This window comes from Camelus dromedarius, chromosome 7 (assembly GCF_036321535.1).
Source record: "Camelus dromedarius isolate mCamDro1 chromosome 7, mCamDro1.pat, whole genome shotgun sequence".
NCBI lineage: Eukaryota > Metazoa > Chordata > Mammalia > Artiodactyla > Camelidae > Camelus > Camelus dromedarius.
Genome location: NC_087442.1, coordinates 79149276 through 79175191, shown reverse-complemented (window position 1 = coordinate 79175191; position 25916 = coordinate 79149276). Strand labels below are relative to the sequence as shown.

Here is a 25916-nt window from a genome sequence, read left to right as displayed (position 1 = left end):
CTTTGGAGAAATGCCTATTTAGTTCTGTCCATTTTTTGGCTGGGTTGTTAGTTTTAAAGAAAAAGGTTTATGTATTAGAATTAAAACAATGTCTCATTTAAAAAGGGAAGCTTTTCTGTTTGTTTGTTTACAATCTATTTCAGCTTCCATAAAACAGCTTCTTTGGGAAACTAGTAGAACTTCTCTTTTGAAAACAAAATAAGACCATCCAGACACAAGAAAGATGAAATCTAATTTAGAGCTACTCGATTCTCCTGAATTTGATCAGATCACTATACCTGAATACCTAGCCCTCCTATTAGACATTTGGAGCTATTTCTGCATTGGGAAATCAGAGAGGCAAGAGGGGAAACTTGCAAATCACTGGGAGTTTTGTGCAGCTGGTACCCCCCCCCCCCCAGGGCACTGCTAGGCAGCATCTCCCGTGGTTTCCACCTTCTTAGCAACTCCGTCCCCTACTCGCCCTGGCCGCCCTGACCTGGGAGGTGAGGGGAGGGGAGAGGCAGAGGTGGTGGAGGTGACAGCATGAGTGGCAGGAGGCGCTGCTGTGGCTCATGTTGCTTCATTTCCTCAGGCTTCTTTTGTTCATGTGCTCTGTTAAATGTGGTTGATTCGTGGAAAATGATCAAAGTCAAACCGGCCCGTATTGTTTGACGCTGTGCACGGGGTGGCTGGGGTATTATAAGAAAATAACAACAGTTAAACCACAACCAACTTGGCTCACTTTCAAAGGGCCACAGCTAATGGGAAGGAAATTTCCCTGCACACACACGAAATTGCCGTGAAACACACTCTCAGGCCGCGGGGCGGGCTTCCCACTATCTGTCCCTCCAGTTGGCTCCTATGTGAGGTGGGAGCCTCGTGCCTGGGACGTTCAGATGCCGCACCTTCTGTCCACGCTCAGGAGCCTGTTCTGAAGCAAAGAGCAGACAGGACTTCCTGCAGCACCAGGACGGCCCCTGACGTTCCACCAGCGACCTGCCCTCTCCCGGGAGACGCGGTCACTGGGGCTGCTACTTCTTGGTTTCAGTTCCTCAGTGGAGACGGGGTGACACAGGACCTGCTCCCCTGAACCCAGCAGCACAGACAGACTGCAGGAGTGACAACAGTGACGTGCTTTGTCCCTCACAAGAACAGATATGGAGGCCCTGGGCTCACCTGTGCAACTGAATGTCCTGTACTGAGTCACATGAGACCCCCTAAAGGGACAAAATGGCCTCAGAGTCAGCCTGAGCAAGGCTTCAGAGAGGAAAGTAAGTCGGATCACAGTGTGATGGTAAATCAGCAGAAGGCTGCTCTGCAATGTCAGTGTGAGAAACAAATGTCCCCCGCCCCACCCAGCAGGGGACAGAGAGGGGTCCAGGCCCACAGGCTCAGTCTGTCCTGTCCTAGAGGAACAAAGCTCTCTTGCTGAGATCAACAATTCAGGTTCTCACTGTCTGACTTGAGGGCACATTCAATCATACACTTCATTCCTCTGCTCTGAGAGCCAACATCTGGGGCGGGGGGGGGGCCTTGGGCTTCCTACGAGGACTGGCCGGTCCCACGGGTTCAGCCCAGCATGGCAGCTGGGAGCTCGTCTTCAGGTTAAAGTCACACACTGACGTCGGGCTGAGGCGCCCTCTCTGGGCTTGGTGTAGATGCGAGTCCACTCCTGAGACAGGACGTTCCCACTGTGATGACACCACTGCATTCTTGGGCTTTTAGTCCCAAGGTCAGACCCTGGGGCTTTTCCTCCCCTCTTCCTCCCTGTAAGAAGCTCTTCCTGGTTAGAGCCCAGCCTCCAGGCAGCCTCTGGGCTGCACTTCTGTCATCTGGACCATTCTCAGAACAAGCACGGCTGGAAGTGATTTGATCGGCGCAAATGGCCAGTTTCCACCCAGACCAGCACCAGTACACATAATTAAATTTTTCTCAAATGACACATGAATGATGAAAGAAAAGTAATAGACATACTGCCTTCCCATGAAGCATTCAGATGACTATTCATGTTTGGAAATAATAGCTCACATTATAATTTAGTTCATTTTAATTCAAATTAGCTGAACACAGGAGAAAATGATGCCAATGATTTCATAATAGAGGTTCAGAAAGACAATTCAGTCAGTTTTAGAGCAAACTTCTAAGAGGAAGATATAATTTCTGGTGAACTTTCGTATGTATTCACAATCCCTCTGCCCCCCTTTTGTAATTCTAACTCTTTAGGCCAAACACATAATGTAAAACAGGAAAAATAAAACTCATCATTCTGACATGTTGGATTTTGTTACTTGTAAAAATTGTACAAAGAGCACATGTGCATGAGTTAAAACACACACGGGAAACGTAGGGTGTTGAAAAGGAAATACAAAAGAAGTCTGAGACATGACACATAAAATTCCATTCTGCAAATCCAAATAAAAAGATATTTTACTTACTTAAAAATGTGTTATTCCAATATACTAAGAAGTCTTTTGATTAGGAACACAGCACGAGAGTTTCCTGCAACTGTTCATGAACAGATCAGACTCAGTCTCACTGAACACAGGGTGGAGCATAACATTACCTTTCCAGCCTCAGGCAGGCTGCTACATGATTGTGGATATGGTACAATGTCTGTGAGGTATTACAATAAATAAATTCTCTATTAGCCATCCGACAACGTCAGCAGTGGATGCCACCATTTCAACTTTCAAAAGGGAGAATCCATCTCCAGTCCTTTTTTCTCCTCTAGTGACTTTCAAAGAGGGTTTTTCAACTTAGAAAAAGAGAGAGAGAACACAGAAATATTTGAGATGCAGTGTAAAAGGCAAAATGCTGCACTTTGCCTTACGTGTTAACAAACTCTAGGTACTAAAGGTGGGCTGTGTTACATCTGAAAGACCGTGGTTAAGGCCACACAAGAATTTATTTCAAGGTAATTTAGATAAGGATCTACTATTCACATGCCCAGATTTTTGTCTTATGCCGAACACTGCTGTGGAAAGGTGGAGTTGACACGTGCTGGGTACCACGGATGCAGCACAGGACCTCTAGCCCCCGGACCCCGGCTGCCGGCTGCCTCCGCTGGCCAGTCTGCCCCTGTGCCGGCCTCCCACCTGCTCTGAATCAGTGCACTGCTTTCCCTGCTTTTACATTTTATTTATTATTTTCTATTGAGATGTAATTGACATATGGCATTATATTAGTTTCAGTTATACCATGTAATGATTTAATATTTGTATGTATTATGAAATGGTCACAGTAAGTCTAGTTAATATCACTATACACAGTTACAAATGATTTTTTCTTATAATGTGAACTTTTAAGGTCTACTCTCCTTTCGCTTCTGGGATTAGTTGGGTGGAGTTCCTGCTATTACAATTTCCTTTCTGTTTATTTGCTTGTGATTCTGAGGGTGAAATGCTTCCTCTGGAGATTCAAAGGGATTTAACAACGGGTCCCCCTGGAGGCACATCCAGCCGTCCTGCTGCGGCTGGACCCCGTCCTTCATCTCAGAAGCTCCGAGACACTCCAGAGCCCTCCTGGTACCAGGTGGGTCTGGGCTGCATCCCGGCTCTGCCCCCCGCCAGCCGCGGCCTTGGCCCAGCTACTCCCCCTCCAATGTCACAGCCCTCAAGGGCGAGCCAGACAGTAACAGTGGCAGCCTCCCAGGACTGCCGCCCCCCAGCGCTCAAGAGTCAGGGTCGTCACTACACTATGTCTGACCCCGAGACGGTCTGGCTCAGGCAACAGAAATGAACTGCGTCATCCTTATTAGGAATTTGGGACTGTGCGCTAATTTCATCCTTTGCAAATTTATACCTTTAAAGAAAATGTTAAGAAATGCTGCATTATAAAATGTGTCTGAGAAATTCATCTAAATAGGACATACGTGGCTATATGCTCACATCCTATTCTTTGAATTTAATCCGAGAAAGGCTCCCTGTTTAACTACTTTGTTGTCATGGTTTCCTTTTCAAAGGCTTACTTAAACAAAAGTAGTTCTCATCATCCTAAAAGTGGTTTTTCTGTGTCCTGTTTTTCTTCAGCTGCTTCTTCAAATCCTAGATGGTGGGGAAGGGGAAGGGAGAAAAGTACTGCGTTCTATTAAAGATGGATTTCTTTCATTAATTTCTATGAAATTGTGATATACATGCATAAAATTTTAAGTGAGAGATACATATGTTGAATCTCCTCAAAGAGATTTAGGTGAACAAAACTATAACTACAAAACAAAGTTTTAATTTATTTCTCATACACAGAAAACCTTGAAAATAGGTTCGATCACTTGCATTCATCTGCCAAAATGGATTTGACTTATGTTCTTCTAAAAATATTCATTAAAACCAGAACTATTATTGACTGATGTTCCTCCTTCCAACTCTTTGCTGACAAGCTTTCATATGTTTTTTAAGTGAAAATATCTTGAGGCTTTAGTACAAATAATTTAAAAATTATTTTGAAAAATATTTTGAAAAATGGCTGTATTCGGTGAGTGAGAGAGCAGTAAGGGCTTCCTAGTGCTGGGACGATGCCAGCCTGTCTCCCTCCTGCAATGTTCCCAGGGACCACTGTTATACCACTGCCGTCAGTGTCTCCTGGACCTTATACGATTCTTGAATTTGATCCAGTCATTCCACTCTGGAATTACTTCCTAGGATAGATCCCTGAGGAAATCGTACTTCTTTTCCACTATGATGTTTGTCCCTTTAAAAATCAGAAGAAAAATCTAACATCTGAGAGTAAAAGAAAAATAATTACTATATTTTCATGGAACATCTTGCATTCACTTAAAAACTGTGTATCAAGCAACATCTTATTTCTCTTTTCGCGGAGACTCGTGGAGCCTTGACCAGAAGCTTCCGAACTCCCTCTTAGGGCTCAGAGGGAAAGCCCTGGCTACTGTGTGACTCTGTCCTGCCCAAGAGTTTCCCTCTATGGTATATGCAAACACGTGTCTATTAGATGAATATAACTTTTCAGTGCCACTTAAGAGCACAGACACATCATGCTAGGAAGAGAAATGTAACAAAGGAAACCAAATGTCACCTGTTGAAATAAATTTCTGGGCACAAGATGGAGGTGCTGCCGCCCCGGATACCAGGTCAGCAAATTGAAACTTGCATAAATGTGCACTTGGCCAGAAACACAGTATTTCCCGCCAACCAGTCCCTTAATACCAAGAGTCTGTCGTGATTTCTCTGTTCCAATTAAGATCAGATAGGCAAACTTAGCCAATTAACTAAGCCAAATATTTTTTTCCTTATTCCCTAATGGACCTGGCAGCCTTCTAAGGAAATACCCCACCTCTTAACTAACCCTGCCCCGTTTCCACTGCTGCTTCCAAAGTTCTTCCAAATGTGCTCCTGGCCCACATCCCTGGGGAGCAGTACTCCCTTGCTTGTGAGACTCTGTACTCCCCCAGTCCATGCACTGTTCTCCTTGAAGAGAGGACATCAAACTCTTAACCAGATTGGTTTTTTTAAACCATTTGTCACACCAAAGAGAGTATTTGCCTAGAGGCCTGGGGCAGACATCATTAAAATCTAAGGCTGGTTAGTGCCATCAGCCTTTGACCCTTAATTTGAGCAGCAATTGAATGAAAATTGTTATTCAAACAATTGAGGAACACAGTTTGGAATGCTGACATGAAATAAAATTTACTTGCATAAAACAAGAGATGGTTGTAGATTTTGTCCCCCAAAGAAATATTTCCTTACGGGTGAATACCTAGAGAATAGAGGGAAAAAATTTCAGCTTCTCCCCACCCAAACTGCTTGCCTTCTATTTGGAAACTTTCCACTGTTGTTCTTCTATGTTGATGTCACTTCAATTGTCACTTTCTTTTCCACGTAATATTTTACAACAGCTGGGCTAGACATCAGCAGAGGGTATAAATGATAACCCCAGGCATATTCTTTTAGCTAAAATATTCTATTAGCTCTGTTGGGCCCACACCTCACTAGCTCAGCACATCCCAAAACCCTTCATCTGGGGACACTTGTGCCTTGAATCTTGGTTACAGCTGAGCGTGTCTGACTCTCGGTTTGTCCCACAGAAGAGGAGCTCCGGAACTGGGTCAGTTGGTGCAGGCTCAAGGTCCCATGTCTTCCCTGCCCAAGCTAAGGCCCCTCTCTTCCCCAGGCCCACCGCACCCTCCTCTTGGCCTTCAGTGTATAATTGGCATAACTAATTAGCATAATTATATAGACCCAGGAGGCCCTGGGTATAATTGGCATAACTGAAAAGAACCTGCATTTCAGTTGGAAGTCGAAGCCACCTTATTCCCAAAGCCTTATTTCAGATGAATTCCCCAGCTGATCCTTCCCAGTGCCCTGTCTTTACCATCGCTGAGGATATGATGCTGGAACTGGAGGACCTGGTCCCACTCCATGGCCCTCATTTCCCCCTGGTTCAATTTCAGAGTCTTTGAATACACACACACACACCCCAGATTCTCCAAAACTGTAACATTCCCTATAATTTCTACACTAAGTGGACAGCAGGAATCATCTACCACCAGCTGCCCAGTTTCAAGGTGAGGAAATAATCCCCATCATTTCTTGAGCATCTTCTCTGCATATGGGACCCGGCTGCATGCTGCAGTCACGTAATCCTGTTTACTCTCCACACGACCCCATGACATCCCTTTTTACAGCTGAGGAAAAGGAGATGAGACAACGTGCCCGAGACTCCAGCTATCACGTTATTGAAGGCATTTAAAATCTCCTTTTGCTGGGACCTCTCGGGGAAATGCTCCAATGCTGCTCGGATGGCGGACTCGCCCTCTGAGGAGGGATGGCTTTTCTGGGCTTGACCCTTCCTCCCCAGCAAGCAGCACACGCCCTGCTCCACTGGTATCAAGTGACTAAACCAAGCATGAGATGTGCCCATAGCCAGACCTGGCTCCAAATTCCAGCATCATTCTCCTTGGGCATGCAGCCTTGGAAAAGCAATTTTAAAACCAGCTCCAGCTTTCCCATTTCTAAACTGAGGATAATATTTGTCCCACACGGGTAATTTGCAGGATTTAATAAAACAACGAACGTAGATCAGTTAGCAAGCACCCTGACAGAGTGCAGCTGATGTCTGATCAAGGATTGCTGTGTTGCTCCTGTTAATATTCCATCAACTTCTTTTAGCGTTTCTCAGACCTCTCACATTTATCATCCCCGCCTTCCTCCTGTGGTCACACTTCCGTCTCCTCCCTCTTGGCCCCTCCCGCCTTCCCTCCCTCATTTCTCCCTCAGTTGCCTCCCTGCACCTGAGAGCTGCAGAGGCTCCTGCCCAGACCTGGCCTCACCACCGGCCCGGCTGGCCGCCGGAGAGCCTCCTGGCGATTTGAGCCCCAGATCACCATGGGCCCCTCCACCCCGGCGGGATGCAGAGCCCTGCTGGGCTGCCTGGCCCTCCTGTGGGCCCTCCCGGTTCCCAGTAAGTCCTGGCCCTTTCCCTGGGTGGGTGGGGAGCACCAGGAGGCTGTGGGCTCAGCCCGCCCTCATCACTGCCCTCTCCCCCGCAGGCGACCAGGAGGAGGTAAGGCTGGTGCAGCCGGCCCTGGTGATGGCGCGCACCAGGGGCTCGACTACCCTGCCCTGCCGGACCTACGGCTCTGTCACCTATGTCCACTGGTACCGCCAACTGGAGGGCCGGGCCCCCGAGAGGCTCCTCTATCTGGCCTTGTCGAAGAGGGATGTGCAGTGGGATTCGGTACTGAGAGGTGATAAAGTCAACGCCCAGGTGAACAACGATGGCAGAAGCTGCTTCTTGTCGCTGATGAAGCTGGAGAAGGCTGATGAGGGCACGTACTACTGTGCTGCCTGGGACGCCCACAGCCCCGCGCGCCGCCCGGGCCCCTGCACAAAAAGCACTGGGACCCACTGGTCGGTCCAGGCCTGACAAATGCCACGCCTCTGGGTCCCTCGGGTTGCCCTGAGGTCAGACCTCAGAATCCCGGCCCTCTGGGACTCCCCCTCCGCAGGTCCTGTGCACATAAAATCGGATGGGAGCAGGAGCTGACCCAGGCAGGGACCTTTCTTAAGACCATCCAGCTCAGCGTTTCTGGAGCATCTGGCGGACAGTCTGGGCCGCTCATTTCCACCAGCCACTAGCCACATGTGGCTACTGAGCCCTTGAAATGGAGTTGGTCCAACAGTCCAAGCTGAGGTGCCCTGTGAGGATAAAACACAAACTATATTTTGAAGACAGTGGCAAAAAAAAAAAAAAAAAAAAAAAGAGGTAGACGATCTCATTAATGATTTTCATACTGACTGCATGTTGAAATGATATTATGGAGATCTTGGACAAAGTAAAACTAGTCCTAACAGTAATTTTAACTGTCTTTTTACTTTTTCTAATGCAGAAGTCAAAACATTTTAAATTTGTGACTTGAACGGGTGATTTCTATTGGACAGAGCTGTCATAGACAGAAATATAAGAATCTGGCCACCTCCCTTGAATGACGCACAAATAAAACGTTGTGCAAATGATTTCAAGGGTGAAGGACCCTCTGGAGATTTGCCACAAAGTGACTGAAAGCTGAGCCTGGAAGTGAACTCCTGCCAGAGTTCAGCAGGTATTCTGTGAGGATTGTTCCACATGTTGGCACCTTTGAGGTATTTGTGGGGGGAGGGTGAGCTCTGTGTCCTTCTGTTCTGCCATCTTGAAGCCCCTCCCCTGGAAGGGAACTCCTGACTCCAGTCTATAAGTTATCATTTGGCAGGTAGGGTAGGGTTGGGGGTTGGGGTCAGGGGGGTGGCAGTTAGAATCCCAGGAAACACTGGCAGCTTCTCAGTGCCCTCATCCATCGGCTCGCCTGCACTCAAACTCATGCTGGTAGGTTACAATCCTCAGGGTGGTGCAGTCAACCCTGGATGAGACAGCAGACCCACTGCCTTCCACCGCTCCTTGAATGCCACCACATATGGGATTTGGGGTGGATCTCCAGCCTCTCCAGACCTCTGTTCTCACTTCTGTAAAATGAGGTGGTTGAGCTGCTAAAATTACATGACTTTGATTTTTGCATTAAGGCAAAAATCATACAAATCAGCTAGCGCCATATTCACTGCCTTCTTGTAAAACCAGTCAACTTCTTGCAAAGAAAACCTGTGTCACTGATTCTTCAGCCCCAAATAGGAAACCCCTCTGCTGCTATATGTGGGGGAGAAATAAAAGTTCTTTGAGGTTGAAGCTGAATATTCCTTTTCAACTGAAAATTCAAAGTTTATATACAGCTTAAAAGCAACAGTCAAATGAGTAATACAAGGAAAGTCTAAATGATCCTGAAGAAGATTGGTCCCGCAGATTCCTTAACTCATTGTGTACCTTCCTGAGCTCTGATTTTGCAGTTAGAGATATGTAATTAAGACATGCTTGGCTTCTGAGAAAGCCCAACAGCCCACCCTCTACTGCACACCTAGTTCAAGGCTAAGAACCCCCACACCCTAGTATGTATGAGAAGAGGTGGGGGTAAAGGGGGCAGAAACTTACTTTAGCTCCGTTTCTGTGTGGTTCCTTTACTTTATCTTCTCCATTCTCCTAATAAAATTCTTTCCTCTTCTTGCATCCATCCCAGTGCCTGACTCCAAGGAGAAGGGAATTCTGTGACCTGGTGACAATGAGGGGTGTGGCCATCAAGAGGAACCAGCTCGTCACTCATGTCCTTACAGAACAGCATTGTCCCCAGTCCCCAAGGGGTTGCAAACCTCGACTCTGCTCTTAACCCTGTTTTCACAGCTCACTGACCCCTGCTTTGGCCTGATGAAAATTTCATTATGCAATTAATTTTTTCTGACTTTTGGGTTCTAGGATTTTTTTTTAACATGGAAAAAAGGCAAGACAAAAACTAGTTATTGATGCAAATAAAAACATTAAGTTGGACCACAAAGACATGCCTCTGGATTATTGTCTTTGGTGCTGCCCTGCTCCACTCTCAGCCTGCTGTTAAGTACAGAGATATTATCCACAGGCAGAGGGAAAGGACATAAAGGACTTCCATTTTAACCATGGTGACTTAGTTAAACACCATACTAGAAGCTGATCTGACTACTTTGTTTGCTGAGTTTGAATGGTGCCTGGGCACACTTTGACCTCATTGCTAACAACCTAAGAGTTGCTAAGAAATGGAATACCCTTTATGATGGGAACCTGAGCATCAGGACCTACGATTGGTAGGAGGTCACTGTGCCCGAGCTTGGAGAAAACAGGTTCACTGGGGAGGTGGCCGCCACATTGAAAAATTCAAAAGTGAATCAAGGATTTTTGGAGGCAACTGTACAAAATTAATTGACTTACTGTGTCCAGTTCAGAAATCTGTGATGGAGCAGGTCCCTTTTCAACTCTGATACCCACTTTCTCTAATACATACAGGCGCTCACATGGGATATACAGCTTACCCTATCTGATATTCTCAGATTCAGTCTCCCCATCCATAAAGGGGTATAGTAAGTGTTCCTTTCTTGGAGGGCTGCTGGACTGTTCACTGGGTCAATACACGTAAAGAACTCAGACACATAGTAAGGAAGCTTGTCATGTAGTAAGAGGTTTATAAAAGTTAGCACTGGCCATTATTGTCTGTGGCCTGGGCCCTGGGTAAAGAAGATGCAGATGAGATGGTCAGGAGTCCTCCGTGATGACTTTTCCTCTCAGGAGCCTCTCAAACCCAGACAATCTGAAAGACAAGACAACCGCCTTGGCTGAGATGGCCACGTTATTCTGCTTCCTCAGTGGCCAGGGCTGAGCACCAGGTAGGCGGCAGATCTTGAACTTTACATCTTTTTTTTTTTTTTATGACCTAGATATTATCATCCCCCTTTATGCATGAGGTATTTGGGATTCAGAGGGACTATGGAGCATCTAAGATCACAGAGGCATTGCTAACAGCAGAGAAGGGGAATTCAAAGCAAGTATGAGCAGGAATATCAAATCACTGTGTTGTACACTTGAAACTAGTATAATATGGAAGTCAACTAGACTTCAATACATTTTAAAAAAGAAAAGAAATGAAAACAGCAAGAAGAAAGTATGCTTTTCTCACCACATCAAACAACCCCAAAAGAACTGAATTAAAGGACAAAGAAGAAAAGAGGGGGTCAGATCTGTGTATATATTCAAGAAGATGGAGAATGTGTTCCCACAAATGTAGCCATGCAGGAAATTTGGTCCTGTAATGAAAAAGTGTTGAAACAAAGAATTTCCAGTTGATTGGATAAAACATGATAGAGCAATCACCATATCAGAGAACTGGGCTTTGTTTTCAAGTTTTAGTTTAAATAAGAAATCTATCCTTTCAAAGAAGATAGAATTCCACAAATTTCTTCCTTTAGCCTACGAAAAATAATGTCATCACAGAACTAATTTTTCTCACTTCGCATTACTGTGGTAAAGAATCACGTTGTCCAGTGAATGGAGAACTTGTTCCCATCTCTCAGTACACTTGTGTTGGCATATTTGCATTTTCAGTTACTGAAGAGCTTCCTCCTTTCAGAAATACATTCCCAAGCCTCTAACGGAGCAGCCCTGGTGTTGGTGAGAACAGAAGGGTCTTCCTTTGATGCAAACTCGGAGCAGTTTCAACGCAGCTGAACACCTGGAGGGGAAAGAAAAGTGTTGTTTCTCTGAATACTTTTCCTGGTAGTTTAGAAAAACAGTTGGCTGATTGGTTGGTGCTGTGTCTTCTTTTCCTGCTTTTATCCTTTTCATCTTTTATTGGTGCTTTTAATAATTACTCCTCCGTGGAAAACAGATATTTGGGTCCATTTATTTCAGGAAAACTTATAAAATATCAGATACCATAAAATCTACGTTCAAGGACTTCCAAACGAACCCAGAAGGTCAAATTGCCAGTACAAAATTTTTTAACTGCTAGTCACATCATGAAGCGAGGGGAAGGCTGAGATTTTTATAGGAACTCAGATCACACCCGGGCTGCAAAAGGGGCTGGAGGAAGATATTTGGAGAAGGGACTGAGCTCATAGTGACCGACCGCCCCTGGTAAGTAACTTTCTTCTATTTTTGCCTTAGTAATGAAAAACTGACAGATGCTTTTTAGGGGAAAAAACCCCCCAACAATTTAGGATCCCCCTTATCTGACTGCCACATTCTTGGCTTCAGCACGCGAACCATAATTTTGCAGCTGCTGGTCACCGTATATGGAAAGAAAACTATTTTGTAAATGGTTTGTTCTCTACCCTGCTCGGAAGCAGATTGAAATTCTTCTCTTAGAATATGCACACACACACAAATGTAGACAGCAGACTCAGGTTAGGTATTAAAATATTCTGAAGGTCATGTCTGTTTCATTGTTTTGTTTATGTTTCAATATTCTTATACCATTATCATATTATGTCCTTAAGTTGGTATAAGTTATCGGTTCAAGTTCCTTTTCTTGTAGACAGTCTATTAATTGAGAAGCTCTTTTCTTACTTTTCTCTTCTCTATAATTTGAGATAAAACACCATTCTCCTTTTCCCCCCAAACCTGCAAAACCTATATTATTGGTTTCCATTTCAGACCTAACAGCAATACGAAAAAATTCTCATGGTAAATGTCTACAGAACATCAATAAAGCCCAGTTCTTATTATTCTAGTTTCTTGGAGGTAGGCTGAGGTCAGTTGAAACTTATGCTATCGCATCTTTTGTTATGGTACCTGGATACAGACCAGTTTAACGGAATTTGTGAGCTCAAGGAGCCGTTTCTGCTCCAAAGTCCATGAAAAGAGTCTGCACGGTTTTACATCCTCATTTGCTCTTTCTTTCTCTTGGCAAACATTTACTGAGGACAGTTTCTGGGCTGGATGCTGCAGATAAAAGGGTGAACAAAACAAAGGACAAGTCCCAGCTATCAAACAGTTTCCAAGGCAGGATGTCTCGGACCGATGAGCTTGTTTCCTTTCTCAGTTGATGTAATAGTTATTGCTTATAAAATCCATATTTTTTGTCTGATGGCAGAATTTGGTGAAATGGCCCCAAACCATCCCCATAAAGAGAATAATAATATCAGGTACTATTTACTGAGGGCCAGACTCTGTGATAGATGGTTTGAGTGCCTTATCTCATTCCTCAACAGGAATCCTCTTCTTCCCATTTCATAGACAAGGAAACTGAGGTTTAGAGACGTTCAGTTACTTGCCTAAAGTCACGTGACTAGTTACTGTGGCAAAATTTGAGATCCAATAGAGATTTTTCTATTCCCAAATGCATGGTCTGGACCATTATGTGATGTGAGAAATATTAAGTGTAAGTTTTATATTCTGAATATTTACTCTTCTGTAGCCTGATCTTTTAAATGGATCCTTTAATTGACTTCTTAATTAGTAATACCTATAATTTGTATTACTCGTATATGAAAATAATGCTTCTGCTTCTATTCACGGCACTGAAATGAACTCCCCCCCACAAGACATCAGGTAGATCATATTGTACATGCATTTCTTGAGTACTCAAACTATAATTCTTGGGGTGTCTCTCAAGAATGACTCCACAGGCCTCAGTTATCTTTCTGTATTGGTATCAAATCAGCTCGAAATATGGAAGCTGTTAAAAGAACTACAACAGTTGTACTGCACTGCATTCCTGACTTGCACAACTCACAGCTGCATTTACACTCAGGACAGGGGTGGAAAATGCCAAACCAAATACTGGAGAAAATACCAAACTGAATCGGGTTCTCCGATGAGCAGCGCAGGATTTTCATTCAATGCCTTGGAAACCATCGGGTATTTTCATTCAGCAATGAATAGCTCAAGAGTTCATCCTTAAGAAGTCAGACTCTGCAACGACTCATCTGGTCTTTTAAGTAAGAATTGGATTCTAGACAGAAGTTACTTTAGAATCATCCCAGACCTCAGAAAAATAAAAAACACAAAATCCCTGTAAAACATGTTGACTATGCATTTATTAAACACTCAAATATGTAATTCTTCTTATTGTTTGTCTTTGATAATTTAAGGAACATTAACTCTACATTACACTCTCGACAAAGAACTGACTCTATACATGAAAATCTTCAAGTCAGAGAGGAGATTTAGAGGGTTCAGGCAGCAGGGTAAGATGTAACCATACTTTCCAATGTAGTGAGAATTGAAGTGAGAAAAGCACAGACTTGGCTGCCCAGGCAGAGCTGGGTTGGTTATTTGATTCTTTTTTTTTTTTTCTCAATTGAAGCACAGTCAGTTACAATGTGTCAGTTTCTGGTGTACAGCACAGTGTCCCAGTCACCCATCTACATACATATATTCATTTTCATATTCTTTTTCACTAAAGGTTATTACAGGTTCTTTGATTCTTGACCACATTTATAATTAATGTGGTTTTCTGAGCTCCATCTTGAATGTTAACAGGGCCAATTTTTACATATTTATATAAATACTGAAAAAATAGGGGCACAAGGATAAAACAGGCACAATTCTGTGTGATTTCCGAATGTTTTGCATCTATATCACAGAATTAGAATTTGCAAACATGATTTCCCATTCCTCATGTCATAATTGTTAGGCCTTATTAAATGATAAATCTCTGGGACAAAAAAAGAAGCAAGCTGTGATGCATGAACTTGCTGTCATTTATTTAAGCAGCTGGTTTCCAAAATCTATTTGAGAAGGTCTCACATAGAAAACACACATACAGGCAGAGCATGAAATGAGAACAGAACATCGAAGACACTAAGAAACAAGGCCTGTGATGATCTAGCAAGAGGCATGGGGTAAGATTTTATTCTCAAAGGTAGTAGAATCAGGTGTCTGCCCTATCTCAATGTTACACATAAAAAAGAAAAAAGTAGAAAATGGGGTGGAATACATACTTTTTATTATCAGATAAAATGGGCACACCAAATTTTCAAATATGGTATGTTCTTACACTATAAAATTAGAAAAGGACTTCAATAGACAAGATTTAGGCGGGAAGTGAGAGAAGATGGGATAGTGCCTGCAGCGTGCATTTTATAAACTGAAAGAAACGGTCTTTAATCAAATCCATTTGTACTCCTAGGGCATCGATGCTCTGGGCACCATAACACTGAATGTCATTCACAGATGGTGGCCCTCGGCAGACAGGGTCAGGCAGGTAGGGTCTTCATGATCCAACGTGATACCGGGAGGATTTGAGGGCCAGGCATCCTGCCATCTCTCTGGTCATTCTGTCTTGAAGGTCCACTGTCAGGACTTGCAGGCTGAACTCTGTGCATGAGCTGGACAGAAGTCAGTTTGAGGCTGAAGTTTCTGGTAAAAGCTTGGAATGAAAATAGATTGTGCTGTTGATAGACGGAAAGAAGCCTTTTGTTTTGAACAACACAAGTGAAGCAGTTCCATATGCTGACTGTATATATCAGGCTTTAGCCAAGTTTCCCTTTGATTTTCTTAACCCTGGAGATGCAAGGGGAAAGAGTAGACAAAGAATTGCCTTTTCACTGTGTGTGCAAAAAGCACTTGCCCCGTGTTGATGGCTTTGAGAATTCCAGACATATCAGAGCACACTGAATTGCAAACAAAGGGACAAGTCTTCGCAGTTAATGACCACAGACCCAGTTGCAAGTCCCAAATACTGAGTTCCATCAGTAAGGGCAAGCTTTGGTCTCATGATATTAAAATACCACGTTGGAGCTTACAATCAGCACAAATTGCTAATAATAATGATAAGCTAATAGCAATTATGATAATCTCTCTTTGCTCCGGCATTCTTAGTCAATTTGCTTTTTCAGATCTTGTTTCATTTTGGTCTCACTTAGGACTAGTAGGGATGTTGAATGGATTTACTCTCACATTATGTCTTCAAGTAAATAAGCACCAAAAGCTTTAACTTATTGATTTGCTTAGCTACAGAACTTGTTATGAGCAAAAGGAACCAGGTGCAGAACCCTGATCTCTTGAATCCCAGGCCAGCACAGTTCCACTAAGATTTGAAGAACTCAGAGAAGCTAAATTAGTCTAAAGTTTTTGATGCGGGTTGAATCACTGTGGAATTATATAATAAAATCTTCGGTGGTGGAACAAAACTCGTAGTCACAGGTAGGTATCAGAGGAATGTCATTTTTTTTTTCAAGGTAATAGAGGGAAGGCAAGAGACAATTAAATTGGAATAATAGTTTAAAATATTTGGAAAAGTGGGAATATGAATGGGGACTAGCTGTAAAAATTTAGGAGAGATAGTAAAACAAATCCTCAGAGTAAAGGACAGCATAGACAAGATTGTACAAATATCGTAGTAAGATTTGTCTTTGTGTACATGCACACTTATATGAAAGGGCTCACGTATAACATCATGAAAGTGTTTAGCCCGAGGCCGAAATTTGTTACTAAACTAAGTTTTGTGAATTGACACATTTCCTTTTCTGATGGTGAAGGGATGTTTTCAAAGAACCTGATTTTGGGGTCAGGCTGAGCAGGACCTCTGGGTCCACCATTCACTGCTTAGAAGAACTTGGTCCATTATTCTTTGGCCTCAGTTTCCTAATCCATAAAATGGGATAATAGTGCATGTCCAGTAGCTGTTGTATGAAAATTAAGTGAGATAGTGTGAATAGTGTATCTGGTACATTGTCTAACACATCATAGGCGCTGGGTCAGTGTATCTACAGTCTATACAAATGTAAAGGGAAAATTGTATCCAGCAAGGAGAGTTGTTTGCAGGCAAAAATACTGACGGAACTGAAATTCTCCAGAGGCTACAGCAGTACTTCTAACTTCACAAATGGAAAGTTATCTTAATGTCCACTGGTAGACACACAAAATTGAATTGGGAGATATTTGTCTCTCTCTTTAGCAGACTTTTTTCCACTTGGAAAGAAAACTGAGATTAAAATGTGTTTGTTTTTTGTATTTGTTGTTGTTCTATGTGCTTTAAATCTCAATCCTTTAACTTAATTGATATCTTCTCTAACACCAACATTTATTAGCTCTAAAATGGATAGCCAGTAAGTTTGGGCTTCATGATCCTGTTTATCAGAAAAAATGTTTTAATTTATAAATTAAATAATCAAGATGCAAAGTCAATTAAATATAGTGACAAAAATCACAATGTAATTTTCTTCTTTAAATGTGAAATAGCTCTCATATTTAATTTATGAAAGGAAATAACAAGAAAAAATAGAGAACTCTATGTAAACAAAGTATATGGTTGGAGAAATATACAGTGTCTTACGGTTATAAGTAATAAAATACTATTTACACCACACGTGAGATGTATAAAGTCACACATTATAGCCTGATTGTATTTACAGCGTAAATTAAAAATTACTACTGTTTGCTTCCATTTAAAAAAACCCAGGAACTTTACTATAGAGGCAAAAATTTTGAAGAAGTGTTTTCTTTTCCTTTTCAATTGAGAAGTCCAATTTTTCTCTTCTTAGGAAACTGTCCACCGAACGATTAACTCCAAACTAGCCCAAAGAGAATAGTAGTAAAGTATTTGTGTTTCATTTGGAAATCAAATTGAAAAGGCTTCCAACATTTATCATTTTAACCATTAGGTTAGCCATAACTGTATAATCAAGTAACATTCCAGCATTGAAGTGACATTCTTTATAAACTATGTTTTGTTATGTATGTTGACGCTATGTCTGCAAGAAACTCAGGAAGCATACATTTAACCTTACTCTAATTATACGTACATAGTATTCAGCACGTGAAAGTAAACAGTGGTGCTGTAAAGCAGTTCAGCAGCCTTACGGAGTAGACTGAAATTTGGGAGAGACATTGAGATTTAAAATATGGTAGATTCTTAGTCATGCTTAAAATTCAAATGAAATTCCAAAATACAATATACTTTTGTTGAACATTTTCTAAAATGAGACAAAATTCTAACTGCATTACTTGATGAAGTATATATAAGGCATGTTAGAAAACTATACACTTTAATAGAAGTTTTGGAAACATTGCAATTTTGTTACTAAATTTGAGGCACTGTAAATAATTTACTGCTCCACTCAAAAATCTGGAGTGGTTCAGATGTGAAATTGCATTGTATACAATCGGAAATCAACCCGGAGACCCCCCAACACTCCAGAACTGGGCATGGGACCCCTGCATTGGAAGCTAAAAGTTCAACAACATAGATTGTCAAATACACAGGCACACTAAATCCCATTACAAAAAGTGACTATATATTGCTTAACATATGATAAATTTCCTACTAGCATCTATTCATACAAGAAATAAAATAAATATGGTGCATCCCAGAATCAGTTAAATGAAGAATGAGGTTCCAAAGAGTTACAGGACATGAGAATATATTATTTAGTCTAAGGGAACATAAGATACAAAACATGGATGGGGAAGGGAAGTAGTTTAGAAGCCATCACAGATCCTCACCTGTAGTGGGGAGGGTACAGCTCAAGTGGAAGAGTGCATGCTTAGCATATACAAGGTCCTCGGTTCAATCCCCAGTACCCCCTGTAAAAAAATAAATAAGTAAACCTAATTACCTCCTCCCACAAAAAAGTAAATTAAAAAAAAAAAAAAAAGATTCTCACCTGTAGAGAAGCCATCCAGGTTATCTGGTCTCCTCCTCCATCCCCATCTCCACCACCCACCCATCTACTACTTTCAAACTGGCTCCTCTAGGGTAGAACAAAAGAGATTTAAAAAAATGTGCTCCTAAATGCTGGAAGCTTTGAAATGGGGCAAAAGTCATGCCCCATCTCTGCATATGGAGAAAAAATGAAGGCCAAGGTGTCATTCAACTACTTAATAGTTGTGGCCTCGGGCAAATTATGTAACCCCTTGAACTTCTCATTCCATGGAAAATAAGGATAGTAAGACTTCACCATCTACTGAGGCTGAAAAGCCAGGGCGTGAACTAATTCAATGGTAACTTCTCCTCCTTTTACTACACGCTGGGTGGTTCCAAACTGCACAATGTTCCTGTTTCTCTAATAATTCTTTCAAGTTACTTCTCCGTCTCCCTTCACAGATAGAGGGTTTGATGCAGACATGGGCCCCAAGCCCACTATTTTTCTGCCTTCAGTTGCTGAAATAAACCACCATCGGGCTGGAACGTATCTTTGTCTTCTGGAGGACTTTTTCCCTGATATTATTAAGGTTTCCTGGAAAGAAAAGAATGACAACAGGATTCTGCAGTCCCAGCAGGGAGACACCGTGAAGACCAGCAACACGTACATGAAGCTGAGCTGGCTGACCGTGCCTGAAAAGTCCATGGATAAAGAACACGTATGTGTCGTCAAACACAGGAACAATAGAGGAGAAACTGGTCAAGAGATATATTTTCCTTCAATAAATAAAGGTATGTATCTATAAATATGAATATAACTTCCCAGAACGCTGTTTTTCAAAGAAAACACCCCACTGTTTCTGCCAAGCATTCATGAAAAACATATAAATCTTTCTAAAGTGTTGTTAACATTCAGTGGTAGCATCAATGTCTTGCTACTTTCCCTAGAATTAAAATGGTACAGTTTGAAACATTAAAAAAAAAAGAGAGAGAGAGAAATATTCTTAACTTTTCTCAGCCTCAGTTTCATCTTCCAAATTATTGAGGTCACAGTGCTGATGTTTTGGTTGTTTTATGGGAGTAAATGAAACAACACACTGCAAAGCATCTAACAACTTAGCACACAAGAAACGCACAGAAAGAGATTCCACTGTAGATCATCTTAGATAGTCAGGAAATACGAACAATAACACGTCTTTCAGGAATGGTCTACTCAGCAGGCAAAGTCAGGCTCGCTTCAATCCTGTTTTACACAAAGACTAGCCCAGGAACAATGAGTCATTAAATGACAAAATGGTATTTGTATGAGGGAGCCAGAGAGCAGCTCAACCAAAAGAGTAATCTGACTGCTCAGATTTACTATGGTCTTAGGTTTTTGATGTTTGTATTTTATGTACCACCTTAAGGTAATTATTTTTAATTAAATATTGAGTGAGGCTAACGTGTGCAGACAGACTTCCGTTCTACATATGAGTGTGTTTCTTGCCATCGCTACGTGCCTCTCACAAACTTTCATTGCTGCCCTAGCGTGTGCCAAGTCTGGAAGGGATGTGTGGGTGATACACTCGATGAATTACTGTCCCCAGGACAGTACAGAGATTATACTCGGTTCCTAATCACTCAGGGTCACTGATCATTCAGGCCTGATGTCCCGGAGGAGTCCCTTTGAGGCGGATGCTGTGAGTACTGCTCCGCGTGGGCAGAGGGCTGCACGTGCCTTGGCACTGGCAGTGGTGACTTGTAACTCACTAGACCCGGGACTTACAGTCCTAACAGACCAAAGGTCCCAGAGTGCCCATAGGAAGGAATCGTTCTGTGCTTTTCCCTGTGGTTAAGCAGCCCTTTTTAAGCAGTGGGAACTAAGCACCTAACATAATGTACATACATAGACTTTTGCGGTGTTTTGGTCCAAATTTCTGAAGTAAGTCATTTTCTTCTCTGTTCCTATAGTTTGTCCAATGATCAAATCAGGTTTGAACACTTGCCTTGGCTTTGTCCTGGGGCTGTGTTGAAGAGCGAATGAAATAACATGAGTGAAAACGCTTGCTTTTGAAAACATTACTTGGATGTATTTATTCATATATTCAGGGTATTTATTTATATCCTTTCCTGAAACTAATTAAAAGTAAGATTACAAAAACAGCCCTAAATTTCTATTTCTACAGCTAAGAAACAGAAGGGAAGCAAATTTGCTAAGTGTAGTTTAATATAACCACGGCCTTATGTTTACCATTGGGCTTTAAGTTTTTAAGTGATCAGAAAGAAATCAGTGTAATAAGTTCCATCGTGGTAATTATCATACAGGAGACAAGTTCTTTTTGTAGTGTGTTGTATTTGGCACTTAATTTTAGAAACGGATGTTTTCCATGGATTGCATAGCAATAAATCTAATGTTAATACCATTCCACAGCAAATTTCTGATGCTGTTTTTCAGAATTTTTTTGTTTCTTATGAAAGCTAAGAATATAACACAGAAGCACAAACCATGAAGTGATTTTTGAGGAGAGATATAAAGCTAATCTGGTCCAAGTTTTCGACCAACCTTGATTGAGAAAGAGCTTAAGATCCATGGTAATTTATGATGAAATTTTTTTACTTTATTGTTTTTACCGCAATCAATTTGTAGTAATAAGAGATGTATTTATCTTTTCATTAATATAGTCACTGAAAGCAAAAGAAAGAGACTTTCAAGACACATTAAAGTCAGTTCTTGAGGCTATCTTAACATCAAAATATGATTGTACTAACATTTACTGCAAAGCCTTTGTACCTCAAACCTATTTGTTAGATTATAGTGAAAATGATCTCATTGAAGGCATAAAACGGCATACAGAACCACACTCATGAACACACCCAGGAGGACAAGGATAAACCAAAAAGCACCATTGTTGAGTCTGTTTTCCTGCCGCCAACAGTCCATTATCTTAAAAAAAAAATTTCGTCTTTGTATGCTTGCCTTTGAATTTTTTTACATTGTAGATGGCTACAACTCACACCTCAAGTTTTATGGAGTCAGAGAACTCTAAGTGTGATTTGGTCTGTTTTTCTACATCTGGAATTTTCCATCCCTGGAATTACACTGAAATGCTGAGCTCCTGTAATAAAAAGGTCATTGCTAAGAATAACTAAGATATCTGGAAAAGAAGATGTTTTCAGTGTCCGCAGTGATGGAATTACATTGTTTCTCTATAGATTGATTTCTCTCTATTTCTGAGGAGTATTTTTGCAAAGTGCTTTCCATGTGCTCTGTCTCATTTAATCCCCCACAATGATCCTTTGAACGCTGGCTCTGCCTTCACTGGTGTGACTCTCCGGGAGCTACTTTCCCTCTAATTCTTATTTCCTCCTTTGTAACATGGAGTCCGCCAAAATACACTCACGCCAGTGTCACTGGCGGATTAAAGGAAATAATGCATGTGGCGTTTTTAAGGCAGTGTGTGGCCCAGTTACATTCACTCAATAGCTATGAGCCTTATTAATACTGTTTTCATTATGCCCACAAACATCACAACTGCAGACAGTCACATGCATGAGTTGGGGGTACTGGGGATCTCTGTGATTTGGAAAGGTCGGCTGCCTTCCTGTGCTTAGATGGGAAATGTGTCTAAGCCAGCCTCCCTCCCACGTGGGATTCTGTTGTGGATTTTAGGACTGGACAAATTCATCTTGGGAGTGTCCCTTCATGTCAGCGGTGTGTGCTGAAGATATAGGGCAGCCAGCTGCACTTTCGTTTGTCTCTTCGACAAATATCTCTCGAACACCTACTTTGAGGCAGGCACTTTGCTTGCAGCTATGCATACAGAAGGAAAACAAGATGGTCTTGGATCTTACCCTCCAGTTATGATAAAGAACAAAACTCTACCTTTCATGAACTTCAACCCTTCCATGTGCAGAAAAAGAATATATGAATTAGATCTACTGAATTACATCAAATCAGACGAACTATCCCTGGAATTGTAGGCCTCATATTTTTAATGACGGTCTCTGTGTCAGATTATCTTAGATGTACACACATATATGTTACATACATGCATGCACACCCATATGTGTATTACTCACACATACACTTATAAACACACACACACACACTGCCAAACAATGGACACGAATAATCAACTAAAACTTGGTCTCATTTCTTATAGTTGTCACCTCGATTGTCACTACTACTGATTCTCCAAACGATTGTTTGAAGGATGAAAAAGGTATGTTTTTTGTACATGTTTGCCTTTATGTCATGCTTCAGTATTTCCCCCCCCTCTGGATTAATCAACTTTTGAACATCTCTGGCTCAAAGTAGAAAAGACCAATTAACTGGAATTGTGAAGTTAATCATTTTCTTAGTTTAAATGACTCTCTCTCTGTCAGCAGATTATATCCATATACATAAACACACATATATATACATACACATATATACACACACATATACACACACATATACACTCACATACACACACATATATACACATACACGCATATACACACTCATATATACACACACATATACATACACACATATATATACACACTCATATATACACACATATACACACACATATACATACACACATATACACACACATATATACACACACATAGATATACCCACATGTATATACATACATATATGCACACTGTTAATAATAGGCAGGGACAATTGATTAATACTTACCATCATTTCTTCTAGAAGGCATTGTTAGTGATTCTACAAAAGCCTGCCCAAGAGATGGAAGTGGTAAGTTTTTATATATATTTGCCTTCATGTCATCCTGTAGCATTTTTACCCTCCTGATCCAATTACCCTTTGAACTTTCCTGGTTTATGGTAGGAAACACCAATTATTTCTGGAATTGTGGGGCTCCTACATTTAATCAGTATCTCTCCTGTCTCTGTTGGCAGATTTTGTGTGTATGTATGTATATATGTATATATCACACTGTCATATACTAGGTCTGAACAATTGACTAATACTTGCTTTCCTTTCTTCCAGAAGCCACTGGAATTAATTCTACAAAAGCTTGCCTGAAAGATGAAAGCAGTAAGTTTTGTACATGTTTGCCTTTATGTCATGCCCAGCGCTGTTTTCCTCTGGATAAACTTAACTTTTAAACTTCCCTGGTTTAAGACAGAAAACCAGAATATCTGTATGTTGCAGAACAGACTGAGCGATATTTTATGTCAATCTATCATTATTTCTTGGGAGTCATCTGAACATAGCAAAAGCTGGTTTTGGTATGGGATGACTGTAAATTAGAGGGTGCAGTGATAAGTTCCGGATTATTTCAAGAATGGACTTCATTCGTGGGGCTTGTGTTTCTTATTACTAGGGAAACATGATACCAAATTGCTTCTAGATTTTTTACGATCTTTGGTCATTGCTAGTAGATAATAACATAAACTAACACCTACAGAGAGATTCATACATAGAAGGTGGATGGAACGTGTGTCATACATTTTCTGTATAATTCTCACAACAGTCTCATGAGGACGTACATTTAGTTCCCCCCATTTAACAGATGAGCTAGAATTAAGTCCCTTATACCAAGCCACACAGCTGGATCTGATATTTCTACCCAAGCCATTTGAATTCCTCCTCTCAGATATTGCTATAGAGCAAGAAATCCTCAAACCAAGGCCCTGAGGCATGATGGACACCTGGGGAGGGGTGTTAAATGCATGGCTTCTGCCCATCGCACGCTGCGGTTTAACTGCTCTTCTTTTACTATTAGTTGCATGAGTATGGGTAAATTATTTACATTTCTGAGCAATACTGTCCTCACCTGCCAATAGGGAACAGTTATTCCTCACTCAGTTACTGAGGAGGTAAGGGCACAGGTGTGGAATGTCTCCCGTGGGGACTCCACGCAGCTGGCACAGAACCAGCACTAGCGGGGCGGGGGGGGGGGGCCTTTCCCCCTGCGTGGAAGGTTCTAGGTGATTTAGAAGCATTGGCTCTGGCCCTGCTCATCCTTCCTCCTTCTCAGGAGGTGCGGGGGTGTCAGTCACAGCAGGTCTCCAGAAGGGAATAACTGTGCCCCCCTCCCCTCACCGTGTCCCGGCCTCTCAAGGCAACGGGTGAAACTAACGGCCCGCTTTCCCCTTAGACACAGTGCGGCTGCAGCGCGAGAGCACGTCCGCCTACTACGCGTACCTCCTCCTGCTGCTCAAGAGCGGGCTCTACTTCTGCGTCGTCGCCTTCCTCCTGCTGCGGAGAACAGCCGTGTGCGGGCACGGGAAGGGCTCGTGACGGAGGGTGCCGGAGGGCCGGCTGTTCCTCACCGTCTGTTGTCTGAAAAAGACGTCTGCTGAGGACCTAGCGGGGCTTCCCTCCTGGGTTTGGGTCATTGCAGATAATGTGTGTATGTTTTTTTAATTATTGTAGAACAGTTTTTCAAACCGCTGGGCAAACATATTTTGCTCTGTAACAAGGAATTCTGCCATTACTCGGGGTTGGGAGGGGGCGGGCAGAGGGCAGGCCCCCGGGAGCCTTTCCCGCCTCGTCCCCACGAGCTCGTCGGCTCCTCCGGCCGCACGAGCCCCCGCCCTGAGTGCCGTCCGCCCTCGCGGCCGCCCCGACCTTCCCCGGCGCACACCCCGCGCCCGCCAGCTTTGCCACTTCAGTTCTGTACTTTGTTTTTCATAATAGGAACAAGAAATTAAAAAAGAAATCAAAAGCCCACTTTTGTCTTTGTGCACTTGAATTTCATGAAATCTCACCAAGGTAAGAAACAGGATGCCGACAGAGCTATCCAGTTCTGCGTTGGTTGTAGCAAAGGTCAACACCACGTGTCTAAGTCTTTCTCTGAGATGGTGGTTATGGTGCTTTCTCTGGGGCACTGACTCCAAGGGGAGTCGCAGCCAAATGCAGGTGCCCGGGTTCCTTCTCTTCCAAAGGTCGCCAGATCAGACTCATTGGTGTGGGACGTTCCCACGGTGACAGGGTGACCCCCCCACCCAGCATGACTTGCAGTGTGTGTGCTCAGATCTGTACGAGTGTTTCACAAGCACTGACTCCTGGTCCTCACATGAACCCCCTGAGAACTGTGCTAACACCAGAGGGGCATCGCGGTGGACGGTGGAGCACCCGGACTCTGACCCCCGGGGGCCTGGGTTTGCACCATGAGTCTGTATTAGTCTCTGTGTGACCTCAGGCAGCTGCTTGAACTCTCTGTGCCATCATTTCCTCATCCATGAACTGAAGCCCCAGAGCCCTTTCCCCTGGAGCTGTGTGCACTGGCTGAGATAATAGTTTGGTCCACGCGAGTCCTCAAGGACATTAGCATCCACTGTCCGCAGCTCCACTTTAGAAATAGTAGATCCCACACATACAGAGAATCATCTCCAATCCCATTCCCTGCACACAGGTTAGATGTGAATGTCACAGGGAATCAGTTTCTGCTGTTCACCAGGTAACCCACCAGTCCTCTAGGAGCCCTTGGAGGAAGAGACAGGGACAGTCCACAGTTGACAGACTGGAGTGGTTAATTTGTTTACTCCTGCTCGCTATTTT

The 25916-nt window shown here is 42.6% G+C and overlaps 1 gene segment (V, D, J or C); it reads left to right on the top strand.

Annotated features, from left to right (window-relative positions):
• Window positions 1-7209: 7209 nt before the first annotated feature.
• On the top strand, window positions 7210-25085 carry LOC105102689 (T cell receptor gamma constant 2-like). The segment is given in 8 exon segments: window positions 7210-7395; window positions 7484-7787; window positions 15911-15966; window positions 18869-19198; window positions 22549-22608; window positions 23094-23141; window positions 23397-23444; window positions 24511-25085. Coding segments are annotated over 8 exon segments (1065 nt in total).
• The last annotated feature ends 831 nt before the right edge of the window (window positions 25086-25916 follow it).